Source organism: Corvus kubaryi, unplaced genomic scaffold (assembly GCF_017639235.1).
Source record: "Corvus kubaryi isolate FWS band 111438036 unplaced genomic scaffold, C.kubaryi_AGA036_p1.0 123, whole genome shotgun sequence".
Taxonomy (NCBI): Eukaryota; Metazoa; Chordata; class Aves; order Passeriformes; family Corvidae; genus Corvus; species Corvus kubaryi.
Genome location: NW_024580658.1, coordinates 178398 through 198728, shown reverse-complemented (window position 1 = coordinate 198728; position 20331 = coordinate 178398). Strand labels below are relative to the sequence as shown.

Here is a 20331-nt window from a genome sequence, read left to right as displayed (position 1 = left end):
AGCTGTCCCAGTTACTCAGAAACCCCCCTCTGACAGAGAAACTCTCAGACACCCAGTTAGTCCATCTTTTGGGATTTTTGGAGGCAGAGGTGTGGGACAACAGAGATGGAAACAGGCAGGTTGGGAATGTCAGGGCTACCCAGGACATGACAGGACGGGACGGGAAGGGAAGGGATATCTGTAGTGCCTGATGCTGTCCATGAGGTTACTTTGCAGGGAGACATCTCAGTGGCTTTTGATCACACTCTGATGGGATTGATCACTGTTTTATTTACAAGACAGTCCTTGTGACCCAAACACCAGAGACCCTTTTGGAAAATCCATTTGAGGACTGGCCACAGTGACTCACACTGTGAGTCACTGGTACAAAGCTGCTGTCCCATCACCAATGCTCAGTCATTTCACTGGGCTAATTCCACAGCCAATTTCTTTTTTCTCCCATGACACCCCAGGGACACTTTGAAATTGCTTATTTATTGTTGCCTCTATTTTGTCTAATAATGGCCTGATGCCCTTGCTGCTGTTACATTCCCATGGGTGCAGAACTGGCTCTTTCCCCAGTGCCCTGCGAGTGGCCCAGAGCAGCACAGCCAGGCTCCTTCCCAGGATACCTCATCCCTCAAGCTTTGTCCTTTAGAGCTCAGGACAATGCCCTCTGATAGACTCCATTCGTCACATGGCTCTAATAAGGCCACACTTTCAAAGATACAGGTACAAATGAGCACAAAATACAACCCTGCTCCCCCCCCCCGCCTCCTCCAAATCAGAAACAACCTGAGCAAAGGCTGAGCCACACCCCAGCCAGCCCTCGTCCCCTTGGATCGTGTCATTTCTAAGCAAAGCTGACAGAATCACAATCCATGCTCCATTCCCCAGACAGGAACATTACCTGGGTGTATTAACCTGACAGGAACATCACCAGTGATGCAAATGGATAAGTGAGTTGAGTACAAATGGCAAAAGATAATATTTATGAGGTTGTTGCAGTTAAAAGCTAACAACTCCAAGTTGGAATGTCTCAAAAAAGAGAGATTTTAGTGGATTTAAAGGGGTGGATTTAAAGCTGTCCTTTTTTTTCCTGTGAGAAGTCAGGAAAGAATGGATTCTGTGTTGTACCTATCAATGCAGAAATGCAATACTGCACAAAAGAATATTTTTTTAACTACCTCTGCTTAAATAATGAGGAGTTTTCAGAAAATCAATGGATACTTTAACAATCACAGTGCTGCATGTAATGGGGAGGTGGAGAGAGAAACAAGGAGATGCTTTGGATAAATATGCCCACTATCAAGAGAGAAACCACAGAATTGCACGTCCATCTCATGTTTCAGAGAAATCAGTGACTGGTCAGAATGCCCCATGTCTCATGCTCCTGAGAAGAGCCAGGAGCTGCAGTAGCTCAGGATTTTCAAAACCTAAACTTCTGATTTACTTAAGCTGAGTGCAAGCCTCATGCTGACACCTGTAAATCACCTGGAATCAAAACAGAGGAACTGATCCCTCATCAGAACAATGCCAGGGATCAGGGATGCACCAGGGGACTGAGAGGCCGTGAATACAAACACAAACATGCACAAAGAAGCTGCAACTTCTACAGAAATCACCTGTCTCTCCCCAAAGGCTGTCAAAGCTGTTGATCTGTGCTCTCTCCACCTCTTCTTCATCTTTTTCTGGAAGATCGAGCAGGTAGGAGACGATCTAAAACAAAACGATGTGTCAGATCATGAACTTGAATGTGTTACACAGGAACTGCTGACACCGTCACACGAGCTGCTCGGAATACACAGAGGGAAGGGAACAGTCTCTGCCTGGCACCCTGAGATCAAGGATATATTCTTCCTGAGATTAATCACTGAACCTGCTGCCCTGTACAAGCAAAAAACCCCAACCAAATGTCTTGATATGACGGCACGTGATGAGACTTGGCAGGGTCAGTTCCCTGTGGGACTGTGTCTGCTCTGTTGGAGATGACCTGGTGTGTGCAGCGGATGCATCTCCTGGAGGAGGTGAGGCTGAGAGGAGGTATTTGGTAGGAAAGAAACCCATTCTCAAGGAAAGGAGAAGGAACAGGGGCTGCCATTGGTCGCTGGGGCTCTGCGGAGGGGACTAGTGGCAGTGGTGGGCTTGGCACTGGGTTGGACTCAATGACCTTATAGGTCTTTTCCAACCTAAATTATTCTATACATAATTTTCCCCATCAGAAATCTTTGTCAGGATGGCAGGAGGAAGCTCTCCCCGACACACAGTCCAAAGTTACGTGTTCTCACACTCCCCATCCACGCTGGAGGAGTGGTGTAGGCAATGTGCTGTTCATCCACCTTATTACCCCTGCTTAAAAGTTTATTCCGTAAGTTTATTCTGACAACTTAAAGGCTTGTTATGTTTCCTCTCCTGGACACCTGCCCAGACCACAGGGTTTGCCAAGGGATCGGTGAACACTGGGATGGGATGGGGAGGAAGAGCAGGACAGAAGTACTCTGGACTCCACCTCCAGATGCTCTTTGTGAGTGGGCAGGAAAGGCTCGACCCCTGGTTACCCTCCCCACAGAAGCAGGGTAGGCCCTACCTCGGTGTAGCCCATGCTGGCAGCGGCGATCAGGGCCTGCTGGATTGCGTGGCTCTTCTTGAACACTCCCTGCTGCTGCCCAGCCATGCTCCAGTCACACTGGATCAAGAACTTCACCACCTCCAAGTGTCCCCTGAGAGCGGCGTGGACCAGGGCGCACTGTCCATTTTTGTCCAAATGATCCACCTTGAAAAGAGATGACAAAATACAGTTAAACCAAATCATGCGCAAAAAATCTTTGCCTCTTCAGAGTTTCCAATCCCAATTTCAAAATAATGCCACATGTGCAAAATGCGCATTTTTCTAGTAAACGATCACTTCCATGACCAGAAAACAAACATTTCCAAAGCAATGTCCCAGGCTCCGGCATCATCTTGGCCACAAATGTTTGCTTTGGGGAAGCTATCATTACTTTTTTTAGGTTTCTTCAGTTTTCTTCAGACTAAAAGACTACAAAAATATTTTTTCCTTTGTGTCCTGAAGTCCAGCATTCAAATGTTCTTGTGCGTTGGAAATCACACTGGTATCATCTCCTTTAGCCAAATCTACAAAAGGAAAACCAGCTTGTTGTCCAGGTATCAGCTCTTTTGAGAGTCCCAGAAGTGCCTCAGCCTGCAGTCAGACACCGTAACGTGAACTCAGTGCAGGCACAGTCAATAGAAAATAGAGACAGTGCTTGACAGCTCTGGAGGAACTTATTTGGTTGTATTTTGGGGCATGGTTTCCACTTGATGCCTGAATACATCAGGTAGGATTTCTAGATGCTATCCCAGTAGCAGGAACTTGAAGAACACAAGAAAGGCAGGTCAATTATCATTGTCCTGCTGGTTAACCCCTTCTGTGCTCTACAATGTACTATTTGCCATAAAAATAATAAATAATTATCATATAACGTATTTTACTAATATTAATTCATAGAATCACAGAATGGTCTGGGTTGGAAGGAATCTTAAACACCAGCTCATTCCACTCCACTGCCATGGGCAGGGACACCTCCCACTGTCCCAGGTTGCTCCAGGTTCCATCCAACCTGGCCTTGGACACTTCCAGGGATGGGGCAACCCCAGCTTCTCTAGCTGACCCATGCCAGGGCCTGACCACTAAATTACAGTAGTATAACACATATGAGAAATATTTCATATACTGTAACACATTCACATTAATAATATGTCAATATTTCTCCTTTCTCAACTACTGCAGTAATCAATATTGCAGTTTTCTGCCAATATCTCAGTCTTCAAACTACACCGAGCTGTGTTTTGGGGGTATTTCCTCAGTACTGTTAGGGATATTCAAGGAAAACTATGAGTGGCAGGACTTCTGTCACTAAACTCTCTCAAAATATCCAACAAAAGCAAAATTCCTTTTTTCCTTCATACTGTTCTCGCATTATTACAGACAACACAACCCAGCAAGATCTAAACAGTCTCTCAGTCATCCTGACATCCGTACCAAAACTACACAAACCCATATTTTGCCTTTTGAACTGAAATTAAACATACAGAGAAACCACAAATTGTTTCCAGGAGGCTCCACTTCAAAAATCAGCACAATTTTCTTCTTCAACGAAGTATTTCAACTTGTCTTATTATATACAATTAAAACTCCGAACACTCATCACAAAGCTAAACAAAGGGGATTTTTCTAGGACAAGTTGATGGAAATTTTTGGAAAATGTGTCTCGGGGAGATATTTAAAGAATGTTTTGTGCTGGAAAAGCAGTGTTGCCATTTTAACCTTGTGAGGTTCAAGGAGTTCTCCAGCAATCTTGTGCAGGTCACCAGTGCAGCGTCACTAGGCAGCTCCTACCTCAGACCTGAATTCCAGACACCAATTACTGCCTCTCAGGAGTTGGTGTCAGTGTAGGACTTTTAAACCCACTGTGTTTTAGCAGAAAAAACAACACCAAAAGCAGCCTCCTGGCTTCATCTGCTGGAGGATGCTCCCTAGCCAGTGTTCCATGTCCTGCCTGCAGCTCCTACCCAGCCTTGAACAGATGTGGAACAGTTTAGATCAGCTTTTGAGCAATGTGGCTACTTCACCTTGGCCCGTTTCTTGCACAGCAGCACCACAATGCTCAGGAACCCAGCGGCGGCCGCGTAGCCCAGCGGGGTCAGGCCACTCTCCGAAGCAGCATCAACGTTGGCCCCAAACTCCAACAGCAAAGCCACCATCTCCACGTACCCCAGGTGAGATTGGACACACAGGATGGGGGCATTGTTCAGAACTTCCGTCCGGTAATTCACGTTTGCACCTCCTAAAATCAGCAAGCGACTGACCTGCGCAGGGAAGGAGAGCTGTTGGCTGAGCTTTATGGAGAGACAGGAGTTTATCGTAAGGGCAACACTGAAACATAAACCAGGGCCCTGGGCACATCTCCAAACAAACAGCAAAGGACATAAAATGCTGAGTAAAAACATTTGCCCAATAGATGGTCCCATTTTAAGTAGATGGAGCAGTTTAATCATTCCCCAAGTGGCTAGGAAGTGGTCTGAAGGCTGCAGCCACCCTTTGTTTCGGAGCAAAGACACTCCAGCCCCACTGCAGCAGCTGGGGACATGGCAGGCATGGGGAATCAAAACACAGCTGTAGAGAGCTGTACTCAGCATCCTTCCCATGGGATCCCTCTCTAGGGCTGGTTTGGCTGCCCCACTGCGTGGCTCCCTCTGCACTCGGCACCAGTGGAAAAGGCTCTACCTGATGCTGGAGAGTGACAAGGAAAGGACATGGGGACAGACACTGAGCCCATCTTGCCTGGGTGGGAAGGACCTGGGACAACCATCCTTCCATGTCAGAAAACAATTCCAAACCTGTATCTCTTGTCTGAAATCCTTTCTGCTGTAGAGATGGGCTCACTTAAGTCAATACATTCATATTACCACTGTAAAAGAAGTGCCTGAACCAGCACATGAGCACATGCTGTTGGATTTGCTGTTACCTCAGAGTTCATGCCTATCTAAGCCAGAGCCCTTTACATGAGCTGTCAAGTTCCAACATCAGTTGTCGCATTCCACATCTTCGGGAAGGAAAAATCCCATTTTGCACAGGCACAAACTCACTATTTGCTCATTGCAAGGAAAAGGAGATCCCTGGTCAAAGTAGCAGAGTTGAGGAACCACCCCAAATGGTAAAAAAATCTCAAGTGGACTGAAGGCCTCTCCTCAGCTCAGGATAAACACCCAGCAAACTGCTCAGGCTGCCCAGGACACTGGACTTGGCTCCAGTGAATACTCTGCATGGTCACTGCCCATTGCTGGAGCTTCTTGTGTGAGGTCTGAAGCCCCCAGTTCTCGTCCCCCTCCTCCAGTACCTTTATGTTCGGGGTGTAGAGATTTCTCAGAGATGCCAAAGCCATTGAAAGACCTTCAGTACTGTAGGAGATCCAAAGGCCTTGCAGGATAGAGGAAGATACCCCAACTTTTTTACTCAGACCCTGAAAAAGAGAAAGTAACTTAGATCCAAGCTCACAAATCTGCTCAGTTACACTGGGCAGATCATCCTGGGTCTCTGGACTTCAAAGGAGTTTCAGGACAATAATGACTACACCCAAGATAATGTGACAATTTGCCATGTCTGACCTTCACAATCAACTAATAAGCTTGCAGAAAATTACTTGTAAAGGTAGTAGCCATCTCCAAGGCCTAGGAAAGGCAGGATTAAACAAACTCTGAGCAACCAGATCCATTCAACACCCTCACAAAATGTCACGTTAAGGAGCACAGATTGCTACTTCTTTTCTTTTTTAATAAAGTACACAGTATCTGCTCACAATAAGATAAATTCAGGAACCTTCAACGACAGCCGGGAGCAGCATGTCCTGGTCTCTTGTACCAGATTGTCTCCAGCCTTTCTAGTCGGTGTCCGTGATCACGTTATACATAGCACACAGAATGCCTGATGTATTTTCCATCATCACTAACTGGCAGACCACAGTTAAGCAGGTTTCTCCCAGTGAACAGCTGGATGGAGGAGCAGAGGGCTGGGAAGGCCGCTCCAGCAGGAGCCGTGCCGTGAGCATGCCCTGCCTGCTGCAGTTCTGCTGCTGGTTTCCCATGAAAGCCTGCTGGTTCCATGGAAACTGCACAGGCGTCTTTAATTCTATGTTGATAAGAAAACCCTGATTTCCACTTCCTTGCATGCCGGATGGTCATTTCCATCCCTGCAAAACAGCAGGATCCGGTTCTGGTTTGTGTGACTGCGACTGGGATGGTGATGGTGGAACAAAACCAGCAGCACAAGGTGGGATTTGTTTCCCCTGAAGGAAGATGTGCAGGAATCATCATCCCAACCCACTGCTGGACTCGGCTGCAACCTCTGATTCCTCTGTGTGAAAGATAATCTGCAGCATCGCCCTAGCCATCAACAGATTTGTCACTTGAAATGGTTTTATCACCAAAAGAAGCAATAGATTTTTGACAAGCTCTTATAAATAACAGCTCCATGTGCTTGTTTCCTTAAAATTCAGAGAGCTAAACCAAGAAAAATATCTGCTTGTGTTGAGGGAGAAGGAGCTCAAGAATTCGAGCCACTGTTAAATGCTGCCTTTGAAATGACACAACGCAGGACATTAGAGGTCAATATTAAATTTCATAAACTCAGGATGATGAAATTGGGAAAGGGAAAGCAATTTATAAACAAAATAATTTAAAAATAGTTATACTACTATCAAGCCCATAAATGAGGTGCCTGAATCACCATCAGGACCAAGGAAAATGGTAGATATTTTGAAAATAGCCCTCTGAAGATAATCACAGATGCCATAAAAATCTTAACTGTTGCATTAGAATATATATATATATACTTAGATATTAGTGCAAGACAAAAAAGGTGACATTTATCCTTTAAAGAAAAAAATACATTCAACACCATAATCATTCAGCTGCTGAAAAAAGCCTGCCCTATTTCTCATTTTACAGCTTGCATCTTCCTTTTCTAATTCCCTCTTCAGAACTGTGGAGCAGAGTGAATCCTTCAGCAAAAACAAATCCCAGCTTGATACAACATCAAACAAAAATATCATCAGTGGTTCCTACTTCATTGGGATCATCCAACATGAGACCAGGGTATGGCCTGACCATTTAAAAAATTTTGCCAACTCCCACAACCCCAGTATTCAAACAGTTGGTTTCTCCTGTCCTGTCATGTGTGCAGCTGTCAGCATCCTTAATTTTTACCTTATCACTTCCTCTGCTATTTGGCCATTGGCACTTTATAGAATCCCAGAATTCCAGACTGGTTTGGGTTAGAATGGGTTACAGCCCATCCCATTCCACCCCCCTGCCATGGGCAGTGACACCTTCCACTAGACCAGTTTGCTCCAAGCATCACCCACTTCTGTATTACTGACATTTCAACTAATTTAAGATGAAATTAAAGCCTTCTCTTTGGCTGATTTGCAAAACAGACGCCAGCCTGAAGTTTGGGTCCTCTTGTATCAGAGCCACACATTTCTCTTGGTGCCCTTTTATTCCATGCCAGGCTTTTCAAGTTGGCTTTCCATGTGCTCCTGTTAAGGCTGGTAACCTATTTAAAAAACTGAAACATTTGTACTTTTGCTTTTTTTCCCCCCTGAACTGTTTGAGGATGTTTGTGTTTAGAAGAGAAAGCAAAACCATCAGACCTCAGCCAGCAAGTGAAGATGGGAATGCGAAAGTGTCTTCCCACCACATGTCAGGTCAGCACTTTGTGTCTGTGCATCACTTACTTTTTTTACACCTGGAAATTCCAAGTGTTCCATCATCACCTTGCTACGGTACCAGTGGATTCAAACTAAGAAGGACTGGGGAAGGATAAATAAATTTTCTGAGATGTTTTATCAAAGTCTACCTCTATACCCAGTACTCCCTGTCTGGACAAAATGCTTTAGCTCTGTTCTAATATTCTCCTGGCTTCCTGATGAGTACATAAAATGGAATTATAATGACACCGGGCCTCCATAAATACTTTCAAAATTAGGATCTTTGTGTCTACAGAAAGATCTTTGTGTCTGCTGCTGTAACATGGCAACTTGAGGAAAAACACCCTGAACTGATGACCTGACACGCTCCCTACTTGGCAGAAAACCCATGACCACACTGGTAATGGCTTCAGCAAAAGATCAGCCAGAATGAAAAGCCTGAATGGGAACAATGCTTGTTCAGAAACAAATACAGTCAGTAACAACTGGCAAAGAGGCTATGCATATACTCTTGGAAATATTTTCTTTAAAGAATGCTCAAGCTCTTAAACATGGTCTGCAATACTCCAGCCTAGTGCCTCCTTCAGAAACTAATGCAGCTCGTTTCACTGAGTAAAGACTCACAAATCCTCAGTAAATACTTGTTAAAATAAAGAAAAAAAAAATCTATTCAAGGAAAAGCAAAAGACTAAGTTACAGTTTCTCATCCAGCTAATTCAAACCCTTTCAAAACTTTGTAGTACTCCTAAACAACATTCTGCTATGCTTATCAGTCACTGTGACACTGATCTTCCTGCAGTGTTGGAAACCCAAGGATTCTGCTGAGTGATGAAGAACAGAAGGCTGGACTGACATTTGTCATATACTACCTGTCATTTTCTACCATTCTATATATTGCTCAATTAAACCTGGAATCTATGGGAAACTTGTCCACTTAATGAAAATTGTCATTTGCTCAGAGTCTTAATCCCTGTTAATCGGTTTCCACCATGGACGTGTGAAATGCAGAAGGTTTGCAACCAAATTCAGATATAAATGGCAGCTGAACAGTAAACTCAGGGCTGAATTTGGCTTTGGGAATGTAACTGAAAATGTGAAATTGATACCCTGAGGGGCAATGCACCAATCTGGGGTTCTTCCCTTTGGCTCCAGCCATTGCCTTCCCAAACAAGCAGACTTTGCTGCTACACCTGATGGTGAATCTGGCACAGGGAATACAATAAATAAATCCAACAGGACTGATACAAAGCAGAAATCAACTGTTTGCTCTAGGAAGAGAAACTGGAGTGCTGACGCTCTTAAGTCTATAAAATCATACAGCGACCAGATGAAAATACAGCCTTGTTTTTCCTAGGGTTAAGCACCCACAGGTCCTAACAGTTGTAAGAAATTCTGTATTTCCTGTGACCTTACAAATCCACCCTCTCATTCCCACCTTCTGGTACCTGGGCCAGCAGGAAGAATGGTACTTTGTTTATGGGTCATATTGATACTCGCATCCAAGTGTGCCTTCCAATTGCCCAAGTCTTAAATGTCTGTGTGAAGAGTAAGATGGACCAATCAGCCAATCTCAACAACCATCAAATTTTCCCTTTACAACCTCAATTTTGCATTGGATTCTTCAAAACGGCTCCTTTTAAGAGATTGCTTTTTTTCTAGATGCTGCTACAAGAACTTATCTTTCAGGGGAAGAAGCATCTTGTGGTAGAAGAGCAATTTTAGGTAAGGAGGCTATCCGCTGAATTTACAGTCTGAAGGAGGGTTTAATTTTAAGGATTTCTTAGATACCATTTTCTAAAGCTCACTTCTACATGCTTCAGCAGCCTCAAGCAATCACACTTCTTACACCAACCCCACAACAAGATGAGACTGGGTGCTGCCAGTGCTGGGGATGAGGTTGGCATAAACCTTCATTTGAATTTTTGTTACCTTAAAAATATGTGCTTTGAGAATGTGATGTCCCAGTTCAATAGTTTGCTGTCGATTTAATTTTCCTTCTTGTCGGGAAAACCAGAAGGCAAGTAGTGTGTGGCCACTCCTAAAATCAGAAGAAAAAGTATGTTAGTATTTCTGATTACACCAAAGAAACAACTTTTGAGGACAGTTTTTGCTTCTGCTAATCCTTCAACCACATCCAGCTTTGGGAAACAGAGCTGGCTGAATTCTCACTTGTAAACCAACAACTAATCGTGCCCTTTATTATTGGTGATCCCTGACAGCTCAACCTCCCCCCAGACATCAGCAGACAGCAAAAAAAGACCCAATATATTTTCTGTGAGCAGATGTAAATTTAGAAACACCACAGGTACAATGTCATGAAAGCTGAAGTGTTACTTTTATAGTCATTTCACAGAGGAGAACCACATTTGCAAAGCACGTAACCAACTTGAATATAAAATAAAAAATGCCATATTTAAAATATCCACACTTTGAATAAAAAGTCCTTTAAATGACAACTGCACTCTCTACCCTGTGGACAGTCCTGTGGAGTGAAACAACTTTATTTCTTTGTAAAACTCCTTTCTAAACACAACCTCCAGCTTTTCCAGTAATAAAGATGCTTCTGGCAATGCCCTACCAGGTTGACAACCAAAGCAAATTAACTGAACTACACACCGAGTCCTGTTTAAGGCAAAATATAATAAAAGAGACAATAACTTCTGTCACTAGAGGTGATTTCTATTGACATTTTAAAACCTTTAAATATTTACAGACTTCCATCTTGTAACACTGCAAGTTCAAAATGGCTGAATCTTCTCAAAGATGCAAGAAGATGATTCTCCACACAAAACACACATGATGCAAAAACGTGAAGTTTTAGTACCATTTCTGGGTGAGACCAACAAATACCTGCTCCTGCAGGTGCCCCAGGCACACGTGGATGCCACAGCAGGAGATGCAGCAAGCAGGGCAGGAGCCAGCAAGGCTCCACACTGGGATCTCAGTGGTCTGTGTGATGTTTTTTGGTTTTACCAACAAGATTATATTCTTCCTTAAGCCCCTGGCTGCTCCCAAGGGAGTCCTTTTAAGCCACTTCATTTCTGGAAGTACATAAAAATGTGACTGCACTAAAAGCAATCAAACCCTTACAGTCAAGGAAAATAAAATATTATATCAACTGTGGCTTTAAAAGGGCTTTTAAGGACAGGAAATGTTATTAGCTCATCCCTGTCTGGTAAAGCAAAGAAATACTTTGGACGGCCAGACATCTAGTTAAATATTACACAAGATAGAAGCTTTCACAGCAGTGGGGATTTACCAGCTCATCCCCATTCAGGGTGAATTACTGCCCATCTCAAACTCAGGAAAGAAGTGAATGACTTGTAATGCCCTGGCCAGGTGTTTGGCAAGGTGCCCCCCGAGCCCTGCCAATGAACCTCCTTTTGGATCAGTAACACATGAATTTGTGTGAGCAGAGCCCAGTGATGCTCTGTCAGCCCTCGTGGTGCTGGGAGGACAGGAATGTGGCTGCTGGAGGAGTGGGATGAAAAAAAAAATCGTATTTTTCTGACGAGGCAGGACTTGATCCCCAGGTTTGGACAGGTGAGAGAGCACCACATCCCATTTACAGGTTAGCTGTTGCACTGGTGGGGAATTCTGTTGTGCTTCATTCCAAAACACAGCTCTGTTTATAGAGGCACCATCAACTCAAGTAACTGTTTTCTGAAATGTTTTTACTGACTGACAGCACTTTCACTCTCAGGGTGACTTGACCATAAAAAGAAATTGAAGAAAACCCCTTTTTTTGCCTGTCAAGCTGCTCTCCACACCTTGGCCTGGCACACGGCCCGTGCCGGGATCCCACTGCTCCATGCTTCCCATGACTGAAGAAGGAGAAGCCTCTCCAGATGGTGCCTCTGCCCATCACAACACAGCTTTGATACCTCAGCTGAGTGCTGAAAATCCATCATGATGCCTTAGTGCACAGGGCAGCGCCTCTGATCCCACGCATCTGTGCTGTGGGAATTCTCCATATACCACGAACAGAAGGGACAAAACACAAAAAGCTGGGACAACAGAAGGGCCCTGAGAGTGGTTATAGCACTTCGAGGTAACCCCAGCTTGTTGCCTTGCATTCCTTTGGCTCCCCCCCTCTTTGGAATGGGAGGAGAACGTCAGGTCTCCTGTTAGAGGAGACAGACAAATGCATTTGCTCATTACACTGGTTAACCTCTGGGAATGTCCATAGGAAGGAAGGAGAAACAGAGCAGGAAACAAGTGACTAGGAAACACAGCTTGAGTGTTGCCAGATACTGCTGGAAGTCAAGTGGAACAGCAATTGCTGGATTTAACCTGGCCCCATTCAGCCAGATTATGAAAACCTGTGATTGCTGCAATACACTCAGTCCATCCCAAAAAATCATCAGATTCACAATACCGTGACAGGCTTTGAGGAGGGGCCAAGGTGTTCACCTCCACTCAAAGACTGGTGGTGCAAGTTCAAGAACTTGTAGGTCGCTGACAAGGCAGCTGGAGAGAGACTTTGGACAAGGGTCTGGAGTGACAGATCAAGGGGAACGGCTTCAAACTGACAGAGATCAGGTATAGATCAGGTATTAGGAAAACATGCTTCCCTGTGAGGGTGGCCAGGCCCTGGCACAGGTTGCCCAGAGCAGCTGTGGCTGCCCCATCCCTGGAAGTGTGCCAGGCCAGGTTGGACTGGGCTTGGAGCAACCTGGGACAGTGGGAGGTGTTCCTGCAGGGGGTTGGACTGGATGGCCCTTAAGGTCCTTTCCAACCCAAACCATTCTAAGGTTCTATGATTCCGTGATTCAGAGCCATCAGTGTGGGGGTTCGTCCCCCCTGCCATGTAGCCCTGGGAGGGGGGCAGGGGGTTCCCTGTCCCTGCTCAGCCTCGTTCCCCGTTGGTTGTGTTGTGTTCCCCTGCGCGGGCAGGGACCCTCGGGCCCCGTGACTGCGGCAGTTCCTCGGCAGAGCCCCGGCCATGGGCTGCAGAAATAAACATCTCTGAAACATCTACCAACAGTTGGTCTATATATCTTTCTTTTCCACTGCCTCCTTGTTTGATACATCGTGTTACAGAATGCCCAGTGTAACACATCAGCTCCTTCCCTTTCTGGGGAGATGCTCAGGCAGGGGATCAGGAGCCGCGTCTTTCTGCTCCAGATTGTGAGCACCTGTGCAAAGGGACCCTTCAGCGATGCCCCTCTGCCTCTGGATTATCACAGGACAGCAAATAATACTAGGCTTTTGCTTGTTGGTGGAAAACTCTTTGAGAACATTTAGGAAGGCTCTGAATGGATCAGTAACTGCATTAATCCTAAGCATGAACTGATGATCCAGAAGCTTCTAAGGTGCCTGTTCTTCGCAGCAGGAGCTGAAGTGCAGCTCCTGCCTGACACACCAGCCCAGGTTCCAGTCAGCTCCTAAATTGCTTCTCTGCTGCAGTTGGAAGGGTATTTACCTGAATTTAATCATAGACATGACTTTGGTGTTACGAATAAGGCATGTATGAACTACTCCAGAATAAAGTACAGTATTAATGAGTGATACATTACCTCTGCAATGCTTCCCAGACCTTGGCTTTGGGCTGGTTGATAAATACTTGTTCTGTCAACATTAATTGGAAACTAAACCAGACTGCAACAGCACAAGGTTGTTTTTTTTTAATACAGCAGAGTGGCAGTAATGAATTCTACATCAAGGAGCTCAGTGAAATGATTTGCTTTGAATTTCACCACTGCAGAGTTTATCATCAGAGATTTTTCTATTTTTAATGTAAGATTTCTTTTTTTTTTTTTGTGAAAAATTAATAGCCCTGCCAGCTCAGATCCTGCAGCTTCAGTCTGCTCTCTGTGCCTGTATTGATTCCTCTAATGGTCAGGAGTCTGCCTAGATGGGCACATATGTGTTTGGGTGTGTGTACGTATGTACATATATGCCGTGTGTATATATAGATACATAATTATGTATGTGTAAGCATATATTTATATTTACATATGTAAAAAAGACATAAAGATAAGTCTCTAATCATTCCAATGCCCTACACAGCATGAATTAGTGCACACCTACAGCAGCTCTAAGGAAGGCAAATATAAGAGAAGGCTGCACATGAGCTTATGTGGAATTATGGAATGGCTTGGGCTGGAAGGGACCCTAAAGCCCATCCAGTGCAGCCCCCTGCCATGGGCAGGGATATCTTCACTAGACAAAGTTGCTCCAAGCCCCATCCAATGTGGCCTTGGACACTTCCAGGAATAGGGCAGCCACAGCTGCTCTGGGCAACCTGTGCCAGGGCCTGACCAGGCTCTCAGGAACGAATTTTTTCCTAATATCCAATTTAGACCTACTCTCTCTCAGTTTGAAGCACAGTCCCCAGGTGACCCCATTCCTCATGTCACAGATGGAAAAGGACAAAGTCTCACTGATAAAATACTGATGTGACCAAAGAGCAGTGAAGGAGAATGGTTAAACACAAAAGAAAATATTGAAAGCTTCCAGATGTGTGTCATCTAAACTCTTCCAGTCCTCAGGTAAAAAAGATTTTGAAGGGTGAAAAAGTACTCCAGTGTTAAGGCATTTGCAGCACCAGAGCAAAAGACAAGCAAAAAATAAATGAGAATCAGTCCTGTTCACTTCTGAACTACCAAAGTCCAAATTCCCTGATTTACACCCACATCTCCCTTCTTCCAACTAATCCCATGAAAACAGTCCAAAATCAAGAGATCTGACATTGTGCCCAGTGAATCTGCTCTTCAAAAGATGTGTATTCATATTTAATTCAGCTCTGCCAAGTGTAATGTTATAACTCCAGTTCAGAGACTAATGTGTGCTCCAACAAAGCCCGGAGCCTCTTCCCTTGCAGAATGATATCTGGATGTCTGTCCTGGCTGCAGAGAGGCCAAGCTCAGCTCCATGAGCCCCTCTTGAAGGAACAGTTTATCACCTAAATTGATTTACTGATTTTTTTGTAATGTAGTTTCCCTCTGATGTTATAATTGCAAATTAACTTGGAAGGAATTCACATTATAAAAAAAATTCAAACAAACCAGTCAAGGCTACTTTCTCCTGCACTGCTGGAAGACGATTTTGCTCTAAAAGTGGGTCTTAGGATTTGAGGAATAAAATAACAGGAAGAATTTTAGTCACATTTCTTTCTTCGATCAGTTTCTGCTGATCAGTTTTCTCCACTCCTTGGTGGCTCAGTGCCACAGGATGGATTATTCTGTGAATATTTTCTTCCATTTAGAAGTGAAAATGGCCCAGCAGACAGAAGTTTAAAGTCCAGAAGAAAAAGAACAGATTTTATGAGGACAGTAACTTAAGACATGCAATATATTCAATCCCCCTCTGCATCCCAATGCTGAGGTTTGATGTCTAATGAGCCAGTCAAAACGAGCTGCTCCACTGATATCCTTTCTGGTGGTAGTGATCACATCTGCTCTCCATCTCATCTGCTATCATTTATAATCTGTCTGCCTTTTCTCCTCGTCTCTTCCAACTGATGCTGCAGCTGCAGCTCTGACTGCAGTTCAGGAGAAACCTGCAGAAAAGTCACTTCACTGCACTGCTAAATCCCTGTTACAGATCCCCAACTTGCTTCCAATGGCTTCAGTAATTTATTTTTGAATTCTGCTTTCTGCGTGAGATTAGAAAGGGACTCCAAGAGAGCTGGAGAGAGACTTTGGACAAGGGTCTGGAGTAACAGGACAAAGGGGAATGGCTTTCCACTGCCAGAGAGCAGGGTTAGATGGGGTATTGGGAAGAAATCCTTCCCTGTGAGGGCGGGCAGGCCCTGGCACAGGGTGCCCAGAGAAGCTGTGGCTGCCCCTGGATCCCTGGCAGTGTCCAAGGCTGGGTTGGATGGAGTTTGGAGCAACCCGGGACAGTGGGAGGTGTCCCTGCCCATAGCAGGGGTGGAACTGGAACTGGGCTTTGAAGTCCTTTCAACACAAACCACTCCGTGATTCCCTGACTAGAGTTAACATCTTGAGATGCTGGAGATGTGGAATTTGCATACGGTAAATTTCCTACGCTCACTTTGTTGAGTTATTGCCCATTCTTTTTACATTTTAAAATGTACTGGGTTCCAAGTCATGCAGTCAAAAATTCTGGAAGTTCCAGTTTATTCTGGAAGACATATGGGAAGCCTAGAAGTTGTATTCTCAGAGTCAGCACTCCATACTTGGTGAACAGATTGGGTTTGCCCCTCCAGTTTACTGGAGGACATGATGATGGACTCATCCCTGTGATTCACAAATATGGCACTCACTAAATATGGCTTGAGGGGTAAATTAAAAGAGCAAGAAATGTTGGACTCTCATTCCCATGCAATGGGTGTAGAGGAAGTTCTGTCCCAAACGACAACTCAGCCACCACTTCTACCGTGCTCCACAATTCTGCCAAAATTAAAGCTGTGGAAATGATCTTGAACAACCAGATCCCACGTTAATCTGCTAATTAATTGCACTAACTCAGTACAGGCCTTGCACAAGTGCAGATGACCAGACAGCAGGCTGGGCAAGGAAATAACCTGACCTCATGTATTTTGGTGGCATGTGGCATCCAGCCCATGGCTGGAGATGGGGAAACAACTGACATGTCCCTTGTGGCTGTGCCAATCTGGCGAGTGCTGCCTGTGCCTGTACCTGGGGGCACTCAGAAAGCCCACTGTGAGCTACAACACTTGCAGAGCTACAAGACTGGCACTCTGGAGCAATGAAAAAGACACTAAGAGAGGTAATTCCAAGTGTAAAGCAATGTCAAATAATGATGGCAGCCCCTTGAGAGCTGGTGCTGCTGCCAACCAATTTGGAAAACCTGATTATTCCATCTCTGGCCCCACAAGGTGCCAGTGGGCACTGCATTATTTTTTCTTTTCTGCCTAATATATAAGGAATTCTAATAAATTCTGAACCCATTATTCTGCCTCACCTTGAATTCAAACAATTTGCCTTTCCTTTGCTGAGTAAAATCCATCCCACATGGATGTGGAGAAAACACTTAAGACCTACCCTGGGTTTTGGTGAACACTTGATTGCTTCTGCTGACAATCAATCAGTGTATTTTAAGAGCTTTTGAGAGTCTTATAATAAAAAAGAGGAAGAAAATAAATTAATCCATGCACCATAATGCCCAAGTGAGCTCCATATGGGGGATTGAGCTGGGGGTAATTTTTAAGAAGTTAAGATGTGCAATGCAAGGACCAACTCCCCATTTAAAGCTGTTTGTTGTATCCCTGAATTGTTAGAAATATCACTTTCACCAACTTCTTTTTCTCCAAACTTTCTAAATTAATTATCTTTACACTGAGGACTGTTATTTGTCAATCAGATTCAGCATTACATCAAAATAAAACAAAACCCCCTGATTTTTCTCTAAAGCCTTCACTCTATCATTTTGCCAGGTAATACACAAAAACATTAATTTTGCGTAGGAAAAGTCTCCGCTTGCAATATGATCCCAAGAGAGAAAGGAAAATGTAAAATACCTACAGAGTATTGTACTAAAAGACAGCTCTGCCAGAAACCATGGCAACTCGGGTGTTAGATGAGAGCTGCATCCTCTTGCCTGGATAGCTGCTGCATGTTTATCCATGCAGTGTGTCTTGATTTGGGGTTTGAGGAACAGACTTGGTTTGTGGATGTAGAAGAGGAGGGAAGAGGTGAGGAAATGGCCTTGTTGTGGGTTCATACAGTGCTTAGTCTTCAAAATTCACTGCCCTAGGAACAGCAACCGGGAGCAAACCTATGCCAAAAGCACCACGTCTGCTGCTTCCCAGCTGGTCCAAGTTCCAGTGCTGCGCAGGTCACTCCACGGAGCAGCACGGCCGTGCCAAGGTGACCCTGGAGAGCAGTCCAGGGACTGGGGGCTGGGGCTCAGCTCACATCAGTGAGCAGCTGCAACAGGCCACACGAACTGCTCCAAGGACTCAAGGAGATGGGAATGACTGCCTGAGCAACACCTGGATGGCAGGTCCCTAAAATTAGGTGAGGTCTGGCTTCACCAAGCCAGAGGTGAAGCGCTTGAGGTGAAGATCTGAAGTGCTTCATTCTGCTATGGTCCCACGGATGCTGGGACATCCCCACGCAGCACAAAGTGCCTCTTCCCTCAACCACCACCACTAGCACACACAATGTTTGTTGGTCCAGTGCCACCCTGAGACACAAAAGCCCAAACTGGGATACTCATACAGGCAACAGCACTGAGAGGATCTTTTTCCTACCTTAGCTTTCCTGTATAAGAAAAGAAAATCTGTGAATCTGCTTCAAAGCCCTGTGTGTGGGGTAGAGGAGCAGCCTGGAGACATTCACCTCATCCAGCCTTATTTGTGAATACTGGAGACATCTCCTGGGGAGCCCCTCATCCTGAGATTCCTCATAACTCAGCTGGAGGAGATGCTTCCCAGGCATTCCTCATCTGACCTACTGTAGCCTTTTAGCTCAGGATAAAATGAATCACTCTAATTTCTCTCCTCTGACTATAAAGCAAGTCTAGACAGGTAACTCAGATGTTTATACTTAAATCTGGATAAAATAATTTCACTTCTGGGGTCCGTAATCTGACTACAGCTCTCTTACTGCCTTGCCAGGGCAAATCACTTTATTTCTGTCTCGCTCACAGCCCCTTCAGCAGCAGCACAAGGATAAAACGTTTTATTAGTCTTGTAAAAGCATGGAAAATAATTGCACGGAAGTTTCTGATTAAGTCTGGGCAGAAAGCAGCACTGCACTAGAGCAGGATTTAGGTTTAGAAATACAAGCGGAAGAGGAATGTGCAAGAAGAACCATTTTCTCCGTGTACCAGTCACAAAAGATTGGGTTTTTCCCTAAAATGTTTTATGTTATTTGTCAGGGAAGCTGCCTGGTTGATGTGCTGGCCTGACAGGCTGGGGGGATCGTTACTGCAATGCTGGTTAAGTGCTCTGGCAAATGCCTCACTGGAGCCCTGCGTTAAAAAATGGAGGGGCTAGGAGGGGCTCCTCTTTGGGGAGACCAGCAGTGAGAACGTTACCCTTCAGAGCCAATCAGCCTCTGCTTTGGACAGCAAACGCATGATGAGGGCTCAAAGAAGAGGGTCAGCATCTCGATGGGCTAACCAAAACCCCAGAGGACGGAGATCTGCTGTTTTTCTTAAAAGCATAGACAAATGTGGTAATTCCCGGCCACTGCGTTCCTGCTCTCCCCTCCCCTCTTTTCCGTGCTTCTGAGAACACGTGAACTCGCACTCACTAATGAAATCAGGAAGATTATCCCAGCTGCAGTGCTGGGATACGAGTGGACATGAGGCCCATTATCCCAATTTCCTTTGTAATGGCCTCACACCTGGACACTCTGTCAGGGCCAGTCAGTTAAAAGCGGCTTCACAAAACCACATTTCACTTCAAAGCTCTTCTCGTGGGGACAAATATCAGCCTCAGCAACCTCACTCTTCACGTATTGACACAGTACGGTCAAACAGCTCCACGTATGAGAGTCCTGAGGAGTGCTCTGTACAGTGGTCACGTCTTCTCAATTCCCAAGTGAGCAGAAAGAAATCCATCTGGCTGTGAACAAACCAGATGCAGGCAAATTTTCACAGGCTACTGCTGTGAGCTCTGTCAGTGGGCAGTTATGACTCTCTTCCAAGAAATAAAATGAAAAATCATTACTTATCCTAATTGTCACTCAGGGTTTCCCATGCTCTGAGCTCAATATCAGCTGGACAGGAGGATTTTGAGGAGTGTCACTGCTGAATCTCAGGGATCCCTCTCTATTAATCTCTGGATTGCATCTGGTTTCATTAGTTACCATCAGAGCATAACGCAATTAGTACACATCATACACCAGAGATATCTATTAGTCCTCCAGCATGTATGGGGGCTCATGCCCATGGCAGTGAGAGCCTGTTGATGCACTGGAACTTCTTTTTGCCTGTGGGAAGGAGCTAAGTCAGGTCAACTCTGTGGAGATACCCTGCTTGCACAGAGCATGAGTGGTCCCCATAAAGTCATCATTAATTTCCTCACATTAATGGCACGTATGAGATGAAAACTGATACCTGAAAATCTCCTAAATGGTCTTGAGGGCAGCACGATGTGTTCGTGATGCTCGGGAAAGGCAGCAGCAAACCCAAATGTTGCGCAAAA

At 44.9% G+C, this 20331-nt stretch overlaps 1 protein-coding gene across 11 annotated transcripts in view; it reads right to left on the bottom strand.

The window, feature by feature from the left end:
- Positions 1-20331, bottom strand: part of TANC2 (tetratricopeptide repeat, ankyrin repeat and coiled-coil containing 2) — a 196021-nt gene that overhangs the window by 23803 nt on the left and 151887 nt on the right. For all 11 annotated transcript variants that reach the window (XM_042049071.1, XM_042048993.1, XM_042049277.1 and 8 more), the window contains 5 exons: positions 10173-10281; positions 5877-5999; positions 4609-4845; positions 2567-2752; positions 1605-1698 (listed from right to left, as the gene is read on the bottom strand). In XM_042049071.1, coding sequence (XP_041905005.1) covers positions 1605-1698; positions 2567-2752; positions 4609-4845; positions 5877-5999; positions 10173-10281 — 749 coding nt within the window. The remainder of the gene's footprint in view (positions 1-1604; positions 1699-2566; positions 2753-4608; positions 4846-5876; positions 6000-10172; positions 10282-20331) is intronic.